The 18,916-nt window shown below is 43.6% G+C and overlaps 1 protein-coding gene across 1 annotated transcript in view; it reads right to left on the bottom strand.

Annotated features, from left to right (window-relative positions):
• RYBP (RING1 and YY1 binding protein) overlaps positions 1-12,270 on the bottom strand; it is a 74,312-nt gene extending 62,042 nt beyond the window's left edge. The window contains exons 1-2 of the mRNA XM_061128069.1: positions 12,144-12,270; positions 11,274-11,399 (exon numbers count right to left, since the gene is read on the bottom strand). Of these exons, the coding sequence (XP_060984052.1) occupies positions 11,274-11,399; positions 12,144-12,175 (158 nt within the window). The 5' untranslated portion in view covers positions 12,176-12,270. The remainder of the gene's footprint in view (positions 1-11,273; positions 11,400-12,143) is intronic.
• Positions 12,271-18,916: the final 6,646 nt, after the last annotated feature.

Below are 18,916 nucleotides of genomic sequence, written 5' to 3'. Positions count from 1 at the left end.
TAAATCAACATACACACCACCCGCCAATGGTCTGTGAGAAAGTTCACTTCCTGGTCTTGCTAAAATATATTTTTCCATCTTTAATTTCTTACTTGCAAAAAACATTATCTTGTTTGGTATATATTTGAATAATGGGAAGGCTGTATACATTTCCCACATTTCCTGACTTAATTTGTAGTACTTTCATAAATTATCTGTTCATATTCTTTGCCAACATTTTACTGGAATATCGGTGCATTGATTTTAAGACCTGGTTCTGTCTCTCTGACTTATGGTGCAAAGAAAGAGGTGTTTAAATAAATATATGTGAAATTCAAGATAATGTTTTTTCCAAGCATTAGTAATGCAAGATAATCACTGATTTTAGGATGCAAAAAATAAACTAGTTTACTTGATATGGTCCCCCAACTTATCAATACTCCTACATTCCACACAATGTGGAGGACTCGATACTAATGCCAGCTCTGGATTAAAAATATACTTCTTAGAATGTTATCACTTACTTAAGTTCACTTTAAAATGCCAAGACATAATTTTTCCATAACAAACATCAAAAGCAATCTTCATGAGGACTGGCTGGTTTTCTCTTTAAAGGAGAATTTAAGGTCATCTAAACCAGTTTTCAACGTATGCTCCCTAGACCAGCAGCATCAACATCATCTTGGAACTTGTAAGAAATGCAATGCTACCCCAGACCTACTTAATCAATAACTGAGAGCCTACATATGAAATCTGATCTGTTCTTAGAAAGCAATCACCAGGTTTGCTTTCTCCAACTAATCACCACACATGTGATATTTTAAGACCCAATAAGTTGATGAAACTGGCATCCTACAGCACCCTTAATTTCTTGTCCCTTCCAAAGGCTTTTGAAGTGTTCTCTTCAATTGTATTGCTAATGATCTCAAATTATAGAGAAAATGTTATGAATAAGTTTTAAGATGCTTCTTTTACACTCCCCCCCGCCCCACTCCTAGTTTCTTTCCCAATCAAAGGATAATCTACATAGATTTTCTAAATTGACTGAGGGAGGAAAGGAGAGGAGCAATAAAGATCTAATTATATTTAAAAATAAAAATTTCAGCTGTTTACCCTGTGATTTTAACTATACACAGTCCTCAACTTACTGATGGCTCACAACTTAGGATTTTTCAACTTTACAATGGGGCAAAGTGATACACAGTCAGTAGAAACCACTTCAAATTTTGATCTTTCCTTGGGCCAGAGGCATGGGGTACAGTATTCTCTGGTGATGCTGGGCAGAAGGCAGGTCCCACAGCCCCCTAACAGCCACAAAATCAGCAGGACAAACAACTGATGCACTTACAACCATTCTGTACCCAGACAACCATTCTATTTTTCACTTTCAGTACAGTATTCAAACATTACATGAGACATTCAACAGTTCACTACAGAACTGCCTTTGTGTTAGGTGATTTTGCCCAACTATAGGCCATCATAAGCATTCTGCAGTGTTTAAGGTAGTCTAAGCCAAGCTGTGATATTCAGCAAGTTAGGTATTTTAAATGAATTTTCAACTTTCAGTGTTTTCAACTTATGATGGTTCTGGACATAATCCCATTTTTAGTCGAAAAAGGTCTGTACTTCTGATTTCTGAGTTACACAGGGGTTTATTTGCAATGCCTTTACTGAGAATTCATCTTTGGCATCCATCTGTGTCAATCACTGCATAGAACTGAAATTACAGCTAAATAAATAAATGCATGAGCCAAGTCTTCAACTTAGCAGTAATTAATTCAAATAACAGCAATGTATACCATGTACAAGGTGCAACTATCAAGTTATGGGTATGTTAACACAGTGGACAGCATAGCATAACACTTTCAACAACACTTAAGATGCTCTGCAGCCATTTTTAAACTGCCTTTAGGTGCCAGCTCACAAGCACACTCTAGTTCCTTGTTTAGTCGCTAAGTCGTGTCTGACTCTTGCAATCCCATGGACTGCTGCCTAGTTCCTTATCACACCTCAAAACTGGTTTTACACAACATGATTGATCCTCTGCTTTATTAGCAGACTTCTCCATATGACTTTTGGCAGCTTAAATCACCAAACGTGCAATAAGAAGAGAAGAACGGTCCCAGTTACTGTTTAGGTAAGTATGCTCCAGCTCTGAAGACCAAAGCCACTCCAGAAGTACTTTAAGTGTACAGGCCAGGGTCTCCAAGGTTGCAGTCTGTGCTTAATTTCTAGAACGTGTTTAGGAAACAAAACCAGAAAATGAGAATACTACTTCTTAAGGACATACTTTATAAAGACAAATTTCCCCTAATGCAATAACTTTACAGACAAAACGCAAGCCCTAATGTTCAAGAGTATGTATTAGAACTCTAACTGGAACAGCTTTAAAGGCAACTCCAATTCAAACTTCCAGTCTTCATCTATTGTGTACACATTTACTGAGCCCCTACTGAGCGCCCCGGCACTGGAACACATACATAGAATGATGTGAAAAGAAAGGTCATGCCCTCAAAAAGGGGAAAACATAACAGGTAATGAAACAAAAATACAGTTCAAATGTTATGAAGAGCTATACATGACTGTACGGCACTGGAAAAAGACTTCCCAAGACCTCTAGAAGGACAAACAGGAGCCAGCCAGGCTAAGGAAGGAGGCACATCTGAGAAGAAATCCAGAGGAAAAGAATGTGTGGAGGTATGGAAATGAGACAGTATGGTCCATATGACGAAAACCAAGCAGTTTGGTATGAAACACACAAGTGCTGTGTGTGTAGGGCAGATGGTGTGGGGGCAGGCTGCATCCAGAAATTCTAAAGAAACAGTGAAGGATCAAATCAGAAACCCTTTGTGATGGTAAGGATTTGGACTTTACCCTAAGAACAATGAGAACCAGGAGATAATCTAAGCTGTCCAAGTGGCCCAAGAACCAGTTGGATCTGTCTGTCACGTGTATTCATGCATGGGGGTGGTGACAGGTGGTTAAAAAACAGTATCTGGGAATTATCAGGCTGTAGAGAGAAGTGGGAAGGTACGGGTGACATCTGAGTGTGAACAGTTAAAAAGGAGAAAGCACAGAACTAACTTGTATCAACTTGTACAACAAAATCCATGTCAAGAACCAAAAAGGCATAGTTTAAATCTCAGGTTCAGTGAGGAGGTCTTCCCCCAAATACCCCTCAAAACAGGGTCTCCACCTCCTCTAAAAATCACTGCCATTCACAATCACTGGTCATCTTTTTATAGTCTTATCTTTTCAACAAGCTTGTGAGGTTCCTTCAGAGCAGGAATTTTCTGTTTATTTAACCAATGCCTTGAAATATAAATGATTGATGAACAATATTACTCATGACAGGCAAAAGTTTACTCTATTTATATACTCTAGAAAGTTCCACATACCAGGTTTTCTTCCTTGCACCTAATGATATGTGGATTTATGCTGCTGCTGGAAGGAGATGGCTGAGTTCAAGTATGTAGGTAGTGAACAGAAGTTGAAGAGATTCTCTCTCTAGAACATGTCAGAGGTCTGCATGCAGTTAAACACTTAAGATGTTCTTACGATAAAACAGCACTGGTAAAATAAGCAAGAACCACACACAACATGAATATTCACAAACCTAAGAATGAGTGTAAGAAGCCAGACTCAGAAGTGTACATACTGTAAAGTCAAAAGCAAGCAAAACTCATCTCCAGTGTCAGAAGTAAGGACAGGGTTGGAATGGGGGAAGTGACTGGAAGGGGGCCCAAGGGGCTTTTGGAGTCCTGTTAATATTGATTCTTAATCTGGCTGCTAGTTACACAGGTGTGCTCACTTTGTGAAAGTTCATCAGGTTTTAGGATTATGATCTGTGCACATCTCTGTATGTATGCTACAGTTCACGAAGTTCACTTAAAAATAAACAAGCAAAAAAAAAAAAAAAACACCCAGGAGAGCAAATGATAGGAAGTATAAAAGATGTCACAAAGAGAAAAGACCCTGGCGATGCGGCAAGAGGGCAAATGAGAACCACAGTGACTGCAAAATGTTTTAGTTCGAGTTGTAAAGAGGCCATCTGGAGATCCACTATTTCCTCAAGTTCTAAAAAATTGACGTGTTAGTGCTGATAACTATTTTGCTAAACTACATACAGTTAGTTGGAATTTCTTCAGCATCTATGAAAGCACACAATAAATATATGATGCATGAAAAAAATCACACATAACTGAATCCATTTAACATTTTTTGAGTAACAGTTAACCCTTACACAACATGGATTTGAACTACACAGGCCCACTTATATACGGATTTTTTTCAATAAACACATACTACACTACACATTCCGTGGTTGGTTGAATTCACAGCTGCAAAACTGAAGACAGCCTGCAATGCAGGAGACCTGGGTTCGATTCCTGGGTCGGGATGATCCCCTGCAGAAGGAAATGGCAACCTACTCCAGTACTGTTGCCTGGGAAATCCCATGGACAGAGGAGCCTGGCGGGCTACAGTCCACGGGGGTCACAAGAGTCGGACACGACTTAGCAACTAACCCACCACCACCAAGGCAGGTCCTGGAACTAATGCCCTTTGGATACTGAGGGACAACTGTTACCAGCTACACACAGAGGCATGGGAATCAGCACCCCTCATCTCCCAGTTGTTCAAGGGTCAAATGCAACAGGATATACTGGCATGCTAGCTGGCCAGACTTTAGTCTACAAGTGCAACTAAAAGTTCAGTCTGGGCATGAACGCTCGAACTCTGTAAACTGTCCCCAACCAAATGAGCTAAATGGTGCAGGCAAACCTCTGAAAAAAAAAGTTATCCCCTTGTTTGAGAAGAAAGCAGCATCAGTGTTTCCTAAAACGGCCAGGGTGCATCTCAATACTATCTGTAAGGCAGTTGCTCCACCCAGTTCTCACCACTCTAGTTCCCTATCCTGCTCCAATTTCCTTGGAGCACTGATCTCCAGCTGAAATTTTTCTTCTGGTCACTTGTTTATTTTCTTTTCCTCTCCATAGTACTTTAAGCTTCATGAAAACAAAGATCTCACCTGTCTGTACACCACGTACACAGAGCCCAGATGACTGTGAACTCAATAAAAGCTTGTCAATCACAACTACCCAGGTAATTTATTGACACTTTAAGGTCACCAAGTATACATGAGATCAAGTCAGTACCAATAAATCAGTTAAGTCCAGTGTAACAGCAAACACAAAATAAATTATCACTTCGTTTCTGGGTTAAGAATAATCTCTAAACCTGCACCCGCTTTTGCACCAACTATGAGGCAAGATTGCGGGGGAGAAATATCAATAACCTCAGATATGCAGACAACACCACCCTTACGGCAGAAAGAAAAGAGGAACTAAAAAACCTCTTGATGAAAGTGAAGGAGAGTGAACAAGTTGGCTTAAAGCTCAACATTCAGAAAACTAAGATCATGGCATCCGGTCCCATCACTTCATGGGAAATAGATGGGGAAACAGTGAAAACAGTGTCAGACTTCAATTTTTTGGGTTCCAAAATCACTGCAGATGGTGACTGCAGCCATGAAATTAAAAGACGCTTACTCCTTGGAAGGAAAGTTATGACCAACCTGGATAGCATATTTAAAAGAAGAGACATTACTTTGCCAACAAAGGTCCGTTTAGTCAAGGCTATGGTTTTTACAGTAGTCATGTATGCATGTGAGAGTTGGATGGTGAAGAAAGCTGAGCATCGAAGAACTGATGCTTTTGAACTGTGGTGTTGGAGAAGACTCTTGAGAGTCCCGTGGACTGCAAGGAGATCCAACCAGTCCATCCTAAAGGAGATTAGTCCTGGGTGTTCATTGGAAGGACTGATGTTGAAGCTGAAACTCCAATACTTTGGCCACCTCATGCGAAGAGTTGACTCACTGGAAAAGACCCTGATGCTGGGAAGGATTGGGGGCAGGAGGAGAAGGGGACGACAGAGGATGAGATGGTTGGATGGCATCACCGACTCAATGGGACATGGGTTTGGGTAAATTCCCGGAGTTGGTGATGGACAGGGAGGCCTGGCGTGCTGCAATTCATGGTGTCACAAAGAGTCGGACATTACTGAGTGACTGAACTGAAGAGGCTGAAATGTTTAACAAAGTTTGATGATTTGGAAGATGGATAATTTTCTATGTACTTTATGGAGAAATTTTATGAAAAGGCAAACACTAAAATAAAACCAGTGCGGAGAGTTCCTGGCGGTCCAGTGGTTGAGCATCCACCTGCCGATGCAGGGGACATGGGTCCAATCCCTGGTCTGGAAAGATCCCACATGCCACAGAGCAACTAAACCCATCCTGCAACTACCGAAGCCAATGTACCCTACAGCCTGTGCTCTACAACAAGAGAATCCACCGCATTCAGAAGCCGGTTCACCGCAATGAAGAGTCGTCCCCCACTCTCCGCAACTGGAGAAAGTTCAAGCATAGCAACAAAGGACCCAGGGCAGCCAAACATTAATAAAAATTGTAAAACTTAAAAAAACAAAAACAACAATGTGGCCTAAGCAGAACCGCAGTGGCAGATGACCCAGAACTATGGGCAAGGAAACCCTGCTCCACTCTAGATGAGGCCACAGTGGAGACTCCCCAGCTTTCTGGGAGTCTTCCTATCTGAAAAGTATCACAGGATGATGCACTTCTGAAGCTTTCAGCAAAGACGAAAACTTTTCATGTTTCGCTAAATATGTGCACTTTCCCCCTAAAACTTCTAAAGAACTTCATGACAAGTCAGGAGACTCTGAGTTTTCAGGGTATCTGAATTTAAGGGGAGAAAACGTCCAAAGTTACAACTGCAAAGAATCAGGGAGTTCCCAGACAAGGGAATTATTTTACACAGAGACAACTGAGTACTACCAACCCCCATTCAATATCCTGAGCACCAGGCTTTTTTTCCTTTTCTTTAAGGCCACACCATTTTATTACACACCTAACCTCACTTTTACTCATCTGTAAAAGCTCTAAATAGAGTACACTTTTCAGGGGGATAATAGTCAGTGCAGCACTATTATCAAGGCACCACTAATCAAGAAGAGCTGCAGCAGTATCTTAGTAATTTTTTATTTTACAATATTTATTTACAGATAATTGCATCCAGAGAATTAACAAGACCAAAAGTGAAATACATTTATCAACATGTCTGGGAAGTTATTACCCTGTCCAATACTCAAGAACTTCAACTTAGAAGAACAACGGTTAGGTAAATTTGTTAGTTTGTGGTTTTGTTGGTTTCTTTCCCCCTTTTAAAAGCTGATATCCTCTTTCATGAGATTTGCAAAGTGGGCTGGGAAATACTACTTAGGCTATCACCTAGGGAAGGGATAGTGTTTCTTCCCACTCACCACCACCTTCCATACACACTCCTTTATCTTCTACCTTGAAAAGCTCAGGGTACAGCAACATGGTGGGAAAACGAACATTTCAGCTGCAGGTGCCTCAACTACTGAAGCCCACAAGCCCTAGAGACCGTGCTCCACAACAAGAGAAGCCAGCACAATGAGAAGCCCAAGCCACCCAACTAGAGAGTAGCCCCCACTTGCTACAACTAGAACACCAGGACAGCCAAAAATAAATCACTCACTAAATAAATAATTTTTTAAAAGTGTATCACAGAACAGGCATAAGGAAGCCATTCACAGCGATAGAAATGTTCTATCACTTGTGGTGATGGCTGTATAGTCAATTTTTAAAATTACCAAAAATCACTGAATTAAAACTTCTACAACTGGTGAATCTTCTAGTATGTCTTAATAAAGCTGTTAAAAAAAAAAAAAAAAAGAGTGGAATGAAAAAGTTGGTGAAAGGAGTGTATTTAAGGACTAAAGAGATGCAAAACAAATCCAAAATAAAGATTTCCACTGCCCTCTGAACCTCCAAGTAGCCAACAAAGTATTGCCTCTTTCTTCCCTTAACAGATTCCTTTGGAGCTTCTGACCTTTCATTCTGCTCTATGCTGCTACAAAAAGAAAAGGCCTTCTGAATCATTTTCATGACTCTACCTGGAGAATTAAATTTATCTGGTACACATGGCAATAATAGTGAAAGATGGCAGGTAATTCTGGAGAAATCAATTCTTCTCCAGAAGAACTGAAGGGAGGGGAGTTCCTCTAATTGATGCCCAAGCCAGATTGCTCAGACCTCCTGTAGCATTTTACACATACCTCTCTTAAAGCCTTTATAACTTGGATTATGGTCATTCCTATACATGTCTTGTGAAGTGAAATCACTCCGTCGTGTCCAACTCTTTGCGACCCTATGGACAGTAGCCTGCACCAGGCTCCTCCATTTTCTAGGCAAGAGTACTGGAGTGGGTTGCCATTTCCTTCTCCAGGGAATCTTCCCGACCCAGGGATCGAACCCAGGTCTCCTGCATTGATAAGAGACGCTTTACCGTCTGAGCCACAAGGGAAGTCCATAGATGTCTTACCAACCTTCTAAAAATCCCCCTTCCTGTCTTCAATGTCTTAAGCAGTAATCTTTCACATCCTAGTAATTTAACAAATGTTCTTTGGATGAGCGACATTATTTTCCAAATCAAACTGAAGAATACCAATTCTATTCTCAAAGAAAATCTGGATCCTACTGGACTACCATTAATTCAAAGCTGACTTCCTTATTTGATTGACAGACAGATGATGGCAACAACAATGACATGAATGATGAACAAACTCCAGAATTACCATTAGCTACCCAACTGTCAAGGCTGTTATAAAATATCAGCTCAGAGCAATAAAACCCAATTTCTGTACCAGTCAGCAGATTAGAAGTCCTTTAATTACTTAAAAATTATACTAAAACTCAAAAAAATTTTGCTTATTACCCAGTATCCAAAACCCAGCAAGTTTTCTACTGCCGTTAATAGCACGTCTGATTAAAACTACGCAAGGCATGGGACTTCCTGAGTGATCCAGTGGCTAAGACTCAACATTCCCACTGTGGGGGGTGCAGGTTCGACTCCTGGTCAGGAACTAAGATCCCACATGCTGTGTGGCAAATTTTTTTTTAAATAAATAAAACTATAAAAGGCAGAAATGTCAAACCTTTGTTGAATCAATTAAATTATAAATTAAAAAGGCCTGGAGAAAGGACAAAGCAGTAGTAACTAGTATCACAGAGAAATCAGCCAACAGTTACTACACTGGGTAGCACAGTATGAAAATCTGTGAAATTCACCCTTCTACAGGAAACCCATTCACAGCATAGGAAGGCCAAAATGTTATTTGCCTTCTTATTAATGACTTTTAGAACAGTTTTTTATAAAGACTTTTAGATCTCACACACCAAAATACTGACAACAACCAACACGAAATTAAGTTATGTAAAAGTATCATGAGTTGGTTAAGAATCTAAATCCTCAGATCTCTTAAATCTGTGTTCAAATCCTATACAACCACAGACCTCAAAAAAATCATATTCTTAAAGACAATAGGTGGGTATCGTGTTCCTGAAATACTTTTATTAAGAATTTAATATATTTGTTTAAAAAAACTTAATTCTAATGTTGTCATCTGTGGGTCTGAAAAAATTTTAAACATCTACATTGTTTTTAAAATCAACACCTTCCACGTGCTTCCAAAAGTTGATGAGTCAGGTTTTTCTTAATACATGTAGAAACTGAAATGCACTTTGTTATCAGATAATTATTCCCAGCAATACACTGGATGTAAACTTTTTGAATTTGCTTTAAGTTTCTCTTCACCAGTCAAAGTTCTCAAGTTCTCAGGAGTTTCCTAGTCATTACTTCAACATCATCTACGGTAACACTCAAAGCAAAACCACAATAAAGAGGTTTGGCCTCTGAGGGATTCTACACGTAAAAAAACATTACTCAAATAAAATACAATCACTATTGCTTTAAATAACAAATACATTTCTAAACTTTCATGTCATTTGATGGAATTCCCTGTTTTAAGTAGCAAAACAAGATCTACTGAGCTCCCAATGGGTGTTTCTAGCTAAATCTGCTCTATAATAGCACCAAATATTGATATGAATTTACTTTAAAAAGTACCTATGGGGAAATACTTTTAGCCCTGGAGTATTTTTACTTAAAGGTCTCATTACGTACAGTCAGTGAAATTCACAGAAGTGTTCCACCAGTAATTGGACCAATTCATCCCAGTTACATTCTTTAGGTTGCTCAATATCCTATTTAGTCCCAGGTATAAACAAAGCAACCAAACCCTAACAGGACACATTCATTTAGTCAAAGAACAACATTCAGTTAGAACTGTGCAGTACTACTACACGGTCACGTTGGAACATTATCAATTCAAAAACAAGTACCTGATGAAATGAAACTTTCAGCAATCAACTTTAAAGATGCACAGGAAAATCACTCATTCCATGTTACTTTCACACAGACACACACACATTCCCCCAATGTCTGCCCATTAAATGACATAAAGAATAGTTTAACTTCAAGCTAAAATCACCGAAACAAATACAAGATAAAGTTAAAAGATGACCGAAAGACTTAAAAAATCAGCTTTGACATTTCATTCAAGTATATCTAAATGTTAAATCTGAAGTAGTTCAACTCTTTTTGATACTATACACTTTACTACCTCCACTAGAATGAAAAGGAATTCCTTCAACATTCTTTCATTACAATAAAGCTCTAAACACAAACTTCAATATAATCACACTGTTCATTACACATTTTCCAAAAATCCGTCCTCCATCACCATCCCTCATAAGCTAATCAGAAAAGAACAGACACACACAAACTGGCAGTTCGGTCTTTCAAAAAATGCACGTTATCAAACCCCACCATTTATTGTCAAGTGCAAGGGGGTTAAAAAAAAGAAAGACAGCTGCAGTTCAAGACAGGAAAAACACAACAACCCCGTTACTGTACAACCACCACCAAATTTCTCAGGGAAGAGAAAAATAAATCAGGATAGGCAAATTAAAAACATTCTGCACATGGCAAAAATAAAAGGTCCAATGTACTACAATCCATAGCAAAAGTACTGCTTCCTGTCTTTTGGAGCCAATACCAATAAGCCAATGGACACAAGTGTCAAATAAATCCAGCGTCTGTTTGAAATAAGATGAAACCTGGAAAAATTCTCTCCCATAAATCATTCAGTGAACATAAGGGTTTGCACCCAACATGAAACTACACACAATCAAAACCACACATCAATCCCCCCAATCCGCAAATGCAGAAAAAGCTGTAATCAACAAGTTGGAAAGAGGGTAGGAAGTAGAGCTCACAACCCTCTCCCCAATCTTGATTTAAAAAAAAAAAAAAAAAGTCCTTTAACAAAAGGTAACAGAGATCTTCAAGTACCTGGTGGAGGTGCCTTTCCTCACATCGCAGATACTGCATTTAAAGGCTTCGGCGCTGTTTCTGAAGGTGCAGACGCTACAATCCCAAAAGCCTTCGTCTGCGGCAGGTTTTGCTTGTCTTTTTGGCCTTCAGAGGAGTGAGGAGTGGGGGAAAGGGGAGGAAAGAGTCAGGGAGCAGGAAAAAGAGGGAGCGACAGCAAAAACACAGGCGCTGGTGAGCCGTCGTAATTTCCCAGGAATCCGGCGCTGGAAACTTCGCTAAGACGACCACCCACCCACCCTTTTCGGGCCCGAGAGGAAGGACCGGGGGAGGGGACGGGGCGCCCCCACCGGCACCCTGCAGCCTCCGGGCCCGGGCGGTGCTGCCTCGCACAGTAGGCGGCGGCGGCGCCCCGGGAAGGGCCGCGGCGGGCGCAGGAAGCGGGCGGACTTGTGGACTTGAGCGTGGGGCTGGGGGGGCCGGGAGGGGAGCCGCGGGCCGGATCTGGAGGGGGCGCGCAGGGGCAGCCCGAGGCCGGCGGCGGGGAGTGGGCTGGCTCCTTCCCTCTCCCCTCCCATGCTCGCGCCCTCCCTCCCTCCCCACCTGGTTAAATCTCCCTTTGTCTGGGAGGAGTGGCGGCGGCGGCGGCGGAGGGCGGCTGAGGAGGAGCCGCCATGGCTGCGGCGCGCACGGCCGCCGGCCCCGAGCGGGAGCGACACCGCCTCCCGCCGCCGCCGCCACCGCCCGCCGCCGCCGCCTCCCCCCGCCCCCGGATCTCCATCTTAGCAGCGCCTCCCCCCGCCCCGGGTGGCTCCGGGGCCTAGTCGTCGCCGGCCCCCGCCCGCCCCCAGCCCTCCCTCCCCTTCCGCCCCCTCGGCTCGGAGCAGGTACCTGGTCGGGCTCTTCTTGTCGCCCATGGTCATGGATGGGCTGTACCCCCGCCCCCCCCAAATCCGACACCGGCGCTGCTCGGAGGAGAAACGCCGTCCGGGGAGTCGTCGCGGACCGGCCCCCCTCCCTCCCCCGCGCCCGCCCGCCCGCCCTCAGCCGCTGGGGCTCGAGCTCCGGCCGCCGCCGACGCCGCCGCTGCCAGTCTCCGGACGAGACTAGTCCCCGCCAGCGCCGCCTCCGCCGAGTGACTGACGAGGGGCGGGGCCGGGCGCCGCGCGTCACTCGCCGGGCGGCCAATGGGAAGGCGGCGGCCGGCGCCGCGAGGGCGGGGGCGGGGCGCGGGGGAGGGCGGGGCGTGGTGGACGTGGGCCGGGCCGTCGGTGTGCGTGCCCCGGAGTGTGTGCGCGCTGGGGGCGCGCGTGCCTGCTGGTGGCCCCGCGGCCCGGCGTGGCGGAACGTGCGAGCCCGCCAGGGCGCACGTGGCCGCGCCCGGGTACCCTCGCTGGGCTTTGGCCCCCGCGCGGCCGCCCCGTAGGGCTGTCGCCGGGCCCCGGGCCCCGAAGCCGCCCCGGGGAAGTAGTTGGGCGCAGTTTGCGCGAGCCGGTGGGGCTTTCAACCGCCGCGACGCTCGCAATGCCTCGAGGCTTGCAGTGCCCCCGGAGCTGGCAGGGCCTCTTTTGGCCCGGGTTCCCCCGCGCCCTTATGCTCCTCTGCCACGCGGAGCTTTGTACCTGCCTTTCATAAATTCCCAGCCTCCAGTCGATAACACCGCCCCGAAGCCCCTTCCTAAGCCCTTGACGCAGGAGGGAACTGTGCAGAAGAGGTGTTGGCACAGCTAAATGTCCCCCAAGGCCAGACACTCAGCTTCTGCTTGAACCCCCGAGTCTAAATGGGGCGTTTCCCTAGGGAAGTTACTGTTCAAATGCCAGCAGCCACATGTCAGCAGTTTAAACCTTGTGCCTCGGTGCCATTCTCCTCCTTTGGTTGTTTGGCAAATTCAGGGACGTAATGCACGAAAAGCAAGCAGGTCAGTACCTGGCACTTAGAAAGGACCAATAGAAAGTGGTGGTTTGAGAACTATTATAACTAGGCCTGAGTTGTGCACCATTTCCCCTGCTTTAGAAGCTTCTTGGAGGCCAGGAACAAGTAGTACCCTTTCCTTTTTAGCCTGCTCCAAGAACGCTTGCCAAATTGACTTGAACGTGACTCAGGCCCCTCTGCCCTCACGCAGTGGGGAATCATGGTAGAGGGAGGACCCGGATGATAAGATAAAAGGCTTGACTGGGCTGAAGCCCTGGGTGGGGGTAGGGACAGGGTCAGAGGATGATGCTAGAAATTGAGGGGTGGGGATAGGGGCGTGGAGGGAAAATAAGAGGGGCCTTCGGCTTCCACTGAGATAGCTCCCCTCCCCCCAGTTTATATGCAAACACAGAATGGGCTGCTATCAAGGCTGCCCTATAAAAAGGAAGCGTTCCAGGGCAGGAGACCAGGGAAGCTCACTTCCCTGAGACAGAGTACCCACGGAGCAAGAAGTCCTAGGATCAGTCCAGGGATTAGAAGAGAGAGAATAAAAGAGGGAGGGAATGTGTCAGTGATAACCTTGATCAGCACAAGGTGTCCTTTCTAGGGAGGCACACCCTGGAGGGCCAGGAGGGACAACACTGTTCAGCCAGGGTCAGCAACCTCCCAGGCCAACCTTCAGGGAGAAAAGGAGGAGAGGGGGAGGGAGGCATGGGGCTGAGGGCCGAAGAGGCCAGAGAAAGACAAGGGGCATGTACACAAGCCGTGGCCCAGTGCCCACAGCCTTGGCCTCTGGTGTCTGCCTGGCATGCTCCCAGGACTCTGCCCCTAGTGTGAAGGTACAGCGAGAAAAAGGGAATTAAGAAATCCCAGCTGGAGGGAAACTGGGTAGCTGGGAGCCACAGGTAGTGGGAAGGACACTGACTTTATTATTGTTTATCTAGAGTAAAACAAAACAGGAATTGTTTTGATAGCTCCATGAATTTTTACATGTATCCACTACACCTTTGCATGCAACATCCAGATCAAGATATAGAATCTTTCCGTCTTTTCTCCCTGCAGACTAGCTTTGCCTGAAGATCATACGGTATGTACTGAAGTGTTTGGCTGGCAGCTTTTGCTCAAGAAAATATGTGTGGTATTAATCCATACTGTTGCCTGTCCTAGTAGTTCATTTTCACTTGCTTAAGTGTGTAGAATACCACTGCAAATACACGGTCATTTAGCTATCCACAGGAGACCAACCTGTATTTCTGTGTATTTGACCTGTTTTACCTTTTTTTAAAAAAAGAAAAAGATTCAAACCCAATTTGAAGAAAAAAGAAGTTCCAGAATAGAGAACTAGTTTCTGGGAACATATCAGACCCACACATCACACCATGTGGTTGTAACTGTAGAAGCTTTTAAGTTCATTCACATGTTGGAGGTAAATATCTACTGAGAGTCTCCTTGTGGTTACAGGAGCCAGACAAGTCTACTCCATGCTGGAGAACAGCATGTCTCTAGACAGAGCATCAGACTATGATTCTAGAGCAGTGCATTCAACCTGAGCTGGGTGGGGAACAAATCTTCCACCATGTTACTTGGAACTAGTGTGAGGTGAAGGGATGGATGAGAGTTGGCAGAGAGCCACCCTCTTGCTGGTGGCTATCTTGAACTTCCTATCAAGGTTTCCTATCTTGAACTTCCATTTCATATTTCACTGGAAGGAGAGGTTCTACTGCTTTAAAACTATTAGAAACCCATGATTTTAGAATGCACACTGGTCAGAAGCACTCTCCAAGAAATGTCTGGTGTAAATGATTCCATGGATACACAGGGCAGATAAAAAGACTACATTTGGACACTTTGCTTCCTTCCTCCTTATTCACCACTTCCATTATGCTGACTGTTCCAGGAATGTCATGTTCCCACCACAGGGCCTTTGCACTTGCCATTCCCTATGCTTGGAATGCTCTTCCTCCACACCCCATCCTGATAATGACATTTACAGATGCCTTACCTCCTTCATGTCTTTGCTCAAAAGCCACGTTCTCAGTGAGGTTTTCTCAAGTCATCTAATCTAAAAATATTGTCCACCAGCCCTCTACGTGTTCTTTAACTGCCTTACTTTTTTTGTCTTTTGCACTTATCACCGCTAAACATACCATGCCGTTTACTTATCTTGTTTAGCAGATCTTTGCCCAGTAGGATAGAAGCTCTATAGCAGCAAGGATTTTTTTTTTTTTTTTTTCTTTTTCTCTCCCACACCACCATCCCCACTCCAACATACACACACTGTTATATATAAATGCCTAGAACAGTGTCTGGTAATCATGCATTGAAGAGGATTTCTTTCATTTAACAGTAATTTATTGCACAGCAACTTGGTGCCTTGCCCCTTGCCAGGGACAAGAAGATCAGATAAACAAGATAGACTTGATTCCTGTTCTTGTGGAGTTTGCGTTCTACTTGAGAAGGCCGACTTTATCTGAGTAATTAATTATGATTGTGACAACTACTGCAAAGTACAGGATGCAAGGCGAGATTGCCTAGAAGAAGACAAAGGAAGAACATTCAGGGATGTGGAGCTTTGAAGAAGTCCGAGGCAAGCAGCTGTACCAGGAGGCCTGCAACAGAGGAGACCTGAGACTGAAGATGTAGCCCTTGGCTATGTCCTGTTTGGTGGGGTGGGCTAAGGTGAAAGTACAGTCTTTATCCTAAGTGCTGTTGAAGCCACGGATGAGTTTAACAAGACTCTCTGCTGGGGACTGTCTGTGGTCTGCTTTCATGAATGAGGGCCTGGGAGAGGCTGAGCCCCTTGGAGCTGGGACACAGTGGGAGGATTAGATCTCCTTGGGAGTTGAACAGGAAGGCAGTTCATAAAGAACTTTCCTCCTTTCTTATGCCCAAGAAAGATGCAAAACTACTGGTGCCTGTCAAAGGAAAGGTCTGAAATGTTATCAGCTCAGCTTTCTCCTGTCTTTACTCCCAGACAAAAAACCTAAATACTAAGACTGGAACTTTAAGTGAGAGAGAAAAGCCTTTCTCCAATACCTTAGGGCTTGCTCCCTCCATGATATACCTTCCTTTAGTCTGAGTGCAAACTATAGTTTGGGGTGAGATTGTCCCAAATCTGCAGTGAAATGAGAAAGCTAAAGGGGTAAATGTATGAATACTATACTAGATCCAAATAAATTACCAATTAGTTGGTTCTCGGCAAACACTATTTTTTATTCTGATATTATGTCCTGCCAATTTTTTTCATTTCTTGGAGGTTTGGGTAATTTAAATGCTCCTTTTTTTAATGAGTGTTGGCAATAGTAGATGGTATTTGCCTGCTTAAAATGTCCTCAGTTGACCAAATCACAAGTGGACAATTCTCTGTTGGCTTCCTAATGCTCTCTCCTCACTAATTTTATCTTTGATATTTAAAGTGTACCAAGATCTGAATAACTTTAAAGAAACATTGCAAGATAGTGTTATTGAGTGAAACAGGAAGAAAAAACCAGTATCACTTAGTGAATGAAAAAGTCACCCAAGAAGGACAGAAGCTAGGAAGATTAAGATTTAGATCGTAATTGCTAAGATTTAATGCCCTACTTTGCACTGAATATTCCTTCAGTGGTTTAAGAGAAAACATTGTTTCTTGAAGCATCTAACTATCTACAGTATCTTAGGAACTGGAGAAAACCTGGCTCATTTCACTGAAAAACTCAGGCCTGTGCTGGTACCACTGAAGACATCTGTAGAGAGTTACTGAAGATAGGATTAACTTCTAAAGAAGCAACCTTGGAGTCAGAAAGAGGTGGAGCTTCCCAGAACATCTGTGTTTGAAACTTAACCAGAGTTTTCCACGAGCTACACTGTCACCTGTACACATGCTCATCAGAGAGAGCAAGTTTTATTGATCCGCTTCTTGCACCGTAGGCAATATCATGTCACATTTACAAAAATTAATTCAAAATAGGTGAGACCTTAGTGCAAAACCCAAAACTATAAAACTTCCAAAAGAAAGTAAAGAAGAAAACCTTTATGACCTTGGATAGACCTAGATTTCTTAGATACAAAAAGCAAGCAAACAAAACCACATGATCTATAAAAGAAAAAGTTGGTAGCTTGGACTTCATCAAAATTAAAAACGTTTGCTCTTTGAGAGACACTATTTAGAAAATGAAAAGTCAAAGACTGGGAGAAAATATCTGCAAGACACATAGTTGATAAAGGAATTACATCCAGGATATATGAAGAATTTTTATGATACAATTGAAAAACAAGTAATCTGATGAAACATGAGGAAAAGATTTGAATGGACATTTTGTCCAAAAAAAGTATGAATGGTTAATAAGCATGTGAAGAGACACTCTACATCATATTCATTAGAGAAATGCAAATTAAGCCACAGTGAGATACCACTCACTGTACCTTAGAAAGGCTTAAATAAAAAATCCTGACATTCCCAAGGGCTGGGGAAGACATGGAGCCACCCTCAAACAACACCGGTGGGAGTGCAATATGGTATGATTCCTCTGAAACAACAGTTTGACAGTTTCTTACAAAGTTAAACATACACTTACTATATGAGCCAGCAATCCCACTTCTAGAAATTTACAAAGAGAAGTAAAGACATATGTTCACACAAAAACCTGTACTCAGATATTGATGCCTCATCACCAAAATTTGGAAACGACCCAAATGCCCTTCAGCTGGTGAATCAGAAACAATGAGCCATAGGTACCTCCCCACCACAGAATACTACACAGCAAGGCAAAGGAATAAACTCTGGACATATCTGTGCAGCACAGGTGAATCTCAAATGCATTATCCTGAGTGAAAGAAGCCAGTCTCCAGAGGTTTCATAGGGTGTGATTCTATTCAGGTGACACTGTGGAAAAACCAAAATTACAGGGATGGAGAACAGATCAGTGGTTGCCAGGGGTGGAGAGAGGATTTGACTACACAAGGAAGAACAGCAAAAGGGAATTGGGGACGCAATGGAAGTAACTTACATCTTGATTGTGGAGGTGGCTAAGACAAAATACGTGTCTACAAAACTCAGATCTAGTCAACCAAAAAAGTAGCTATCACTGTACATAAATTGTACTAAGTCACTTAAGTTGTGTCCAACTCTTTGTGACCTTATGGATGGTAGCCCACCAGCCTCCTCTGTCCATGAAATTGCCTAGGCAAGAATAGTGGAGTGGGTTTCCATGCCCTCCTCCAGGGGATCTTCCCGACCCAGGGATCAAACCCACGTCTCTTACATCTCCTGCGTTGGCAGGTGGGTTCTTTATCACCAGCACCACCCGGGAAGCCCATATAAATTATGCCTCAATAAATCTGACTTTTGATCATTTGGAATTGAAAAGGTCCCCAAGCCCCCACATTCCACATTGCCTGCCCTCTTTATGGTAATAACCGCAAAGCTACACTTTTGTAGTTTTGCTGCATGCCTAGCACTGTGGGTAAGCCTGTGCTTTCCTAGGTGTTCTTTCCAGTAATTCACCCAGTTACTCAGGCCGTAATCCTTGGAGGCATCCATGACTCATCTCTTTGCCTTATACCCTATCTCCCGTCCATCAGCAAATCCATATCCTGAATCTGACCACTCCTCTTCATCCCCATTGCTATCACTCCAGGTTAAGCTGGGATCACCTTCCAGCCTTCTAAATGGCTCCCTACTTCCCTCTTGCTCCTGGAAGCTGTTAGGATAGATTCAGTTAGGTTATGGTTACAGTCCCCAAATCATGATTCATCCTGATGAAGGTTGATTT

This window comes from Dama dama, chromosome 24 (genome assembly GCF_033118175.1).
Source record: "Dama dama isolate Ldn47 chromosome 24, ASM3311817v1, whole genome shotgun sequence".
In the NCBI taxonomy this organism is placed as follows: Eukaryota; Metazoa; Chordata; class Mammalia; order Artiodactyla; family Cervidae; genus Dama; species Dama dama.
This window is presented reverse-complemented; position numbering and strand designations above follow the sequence as displayed.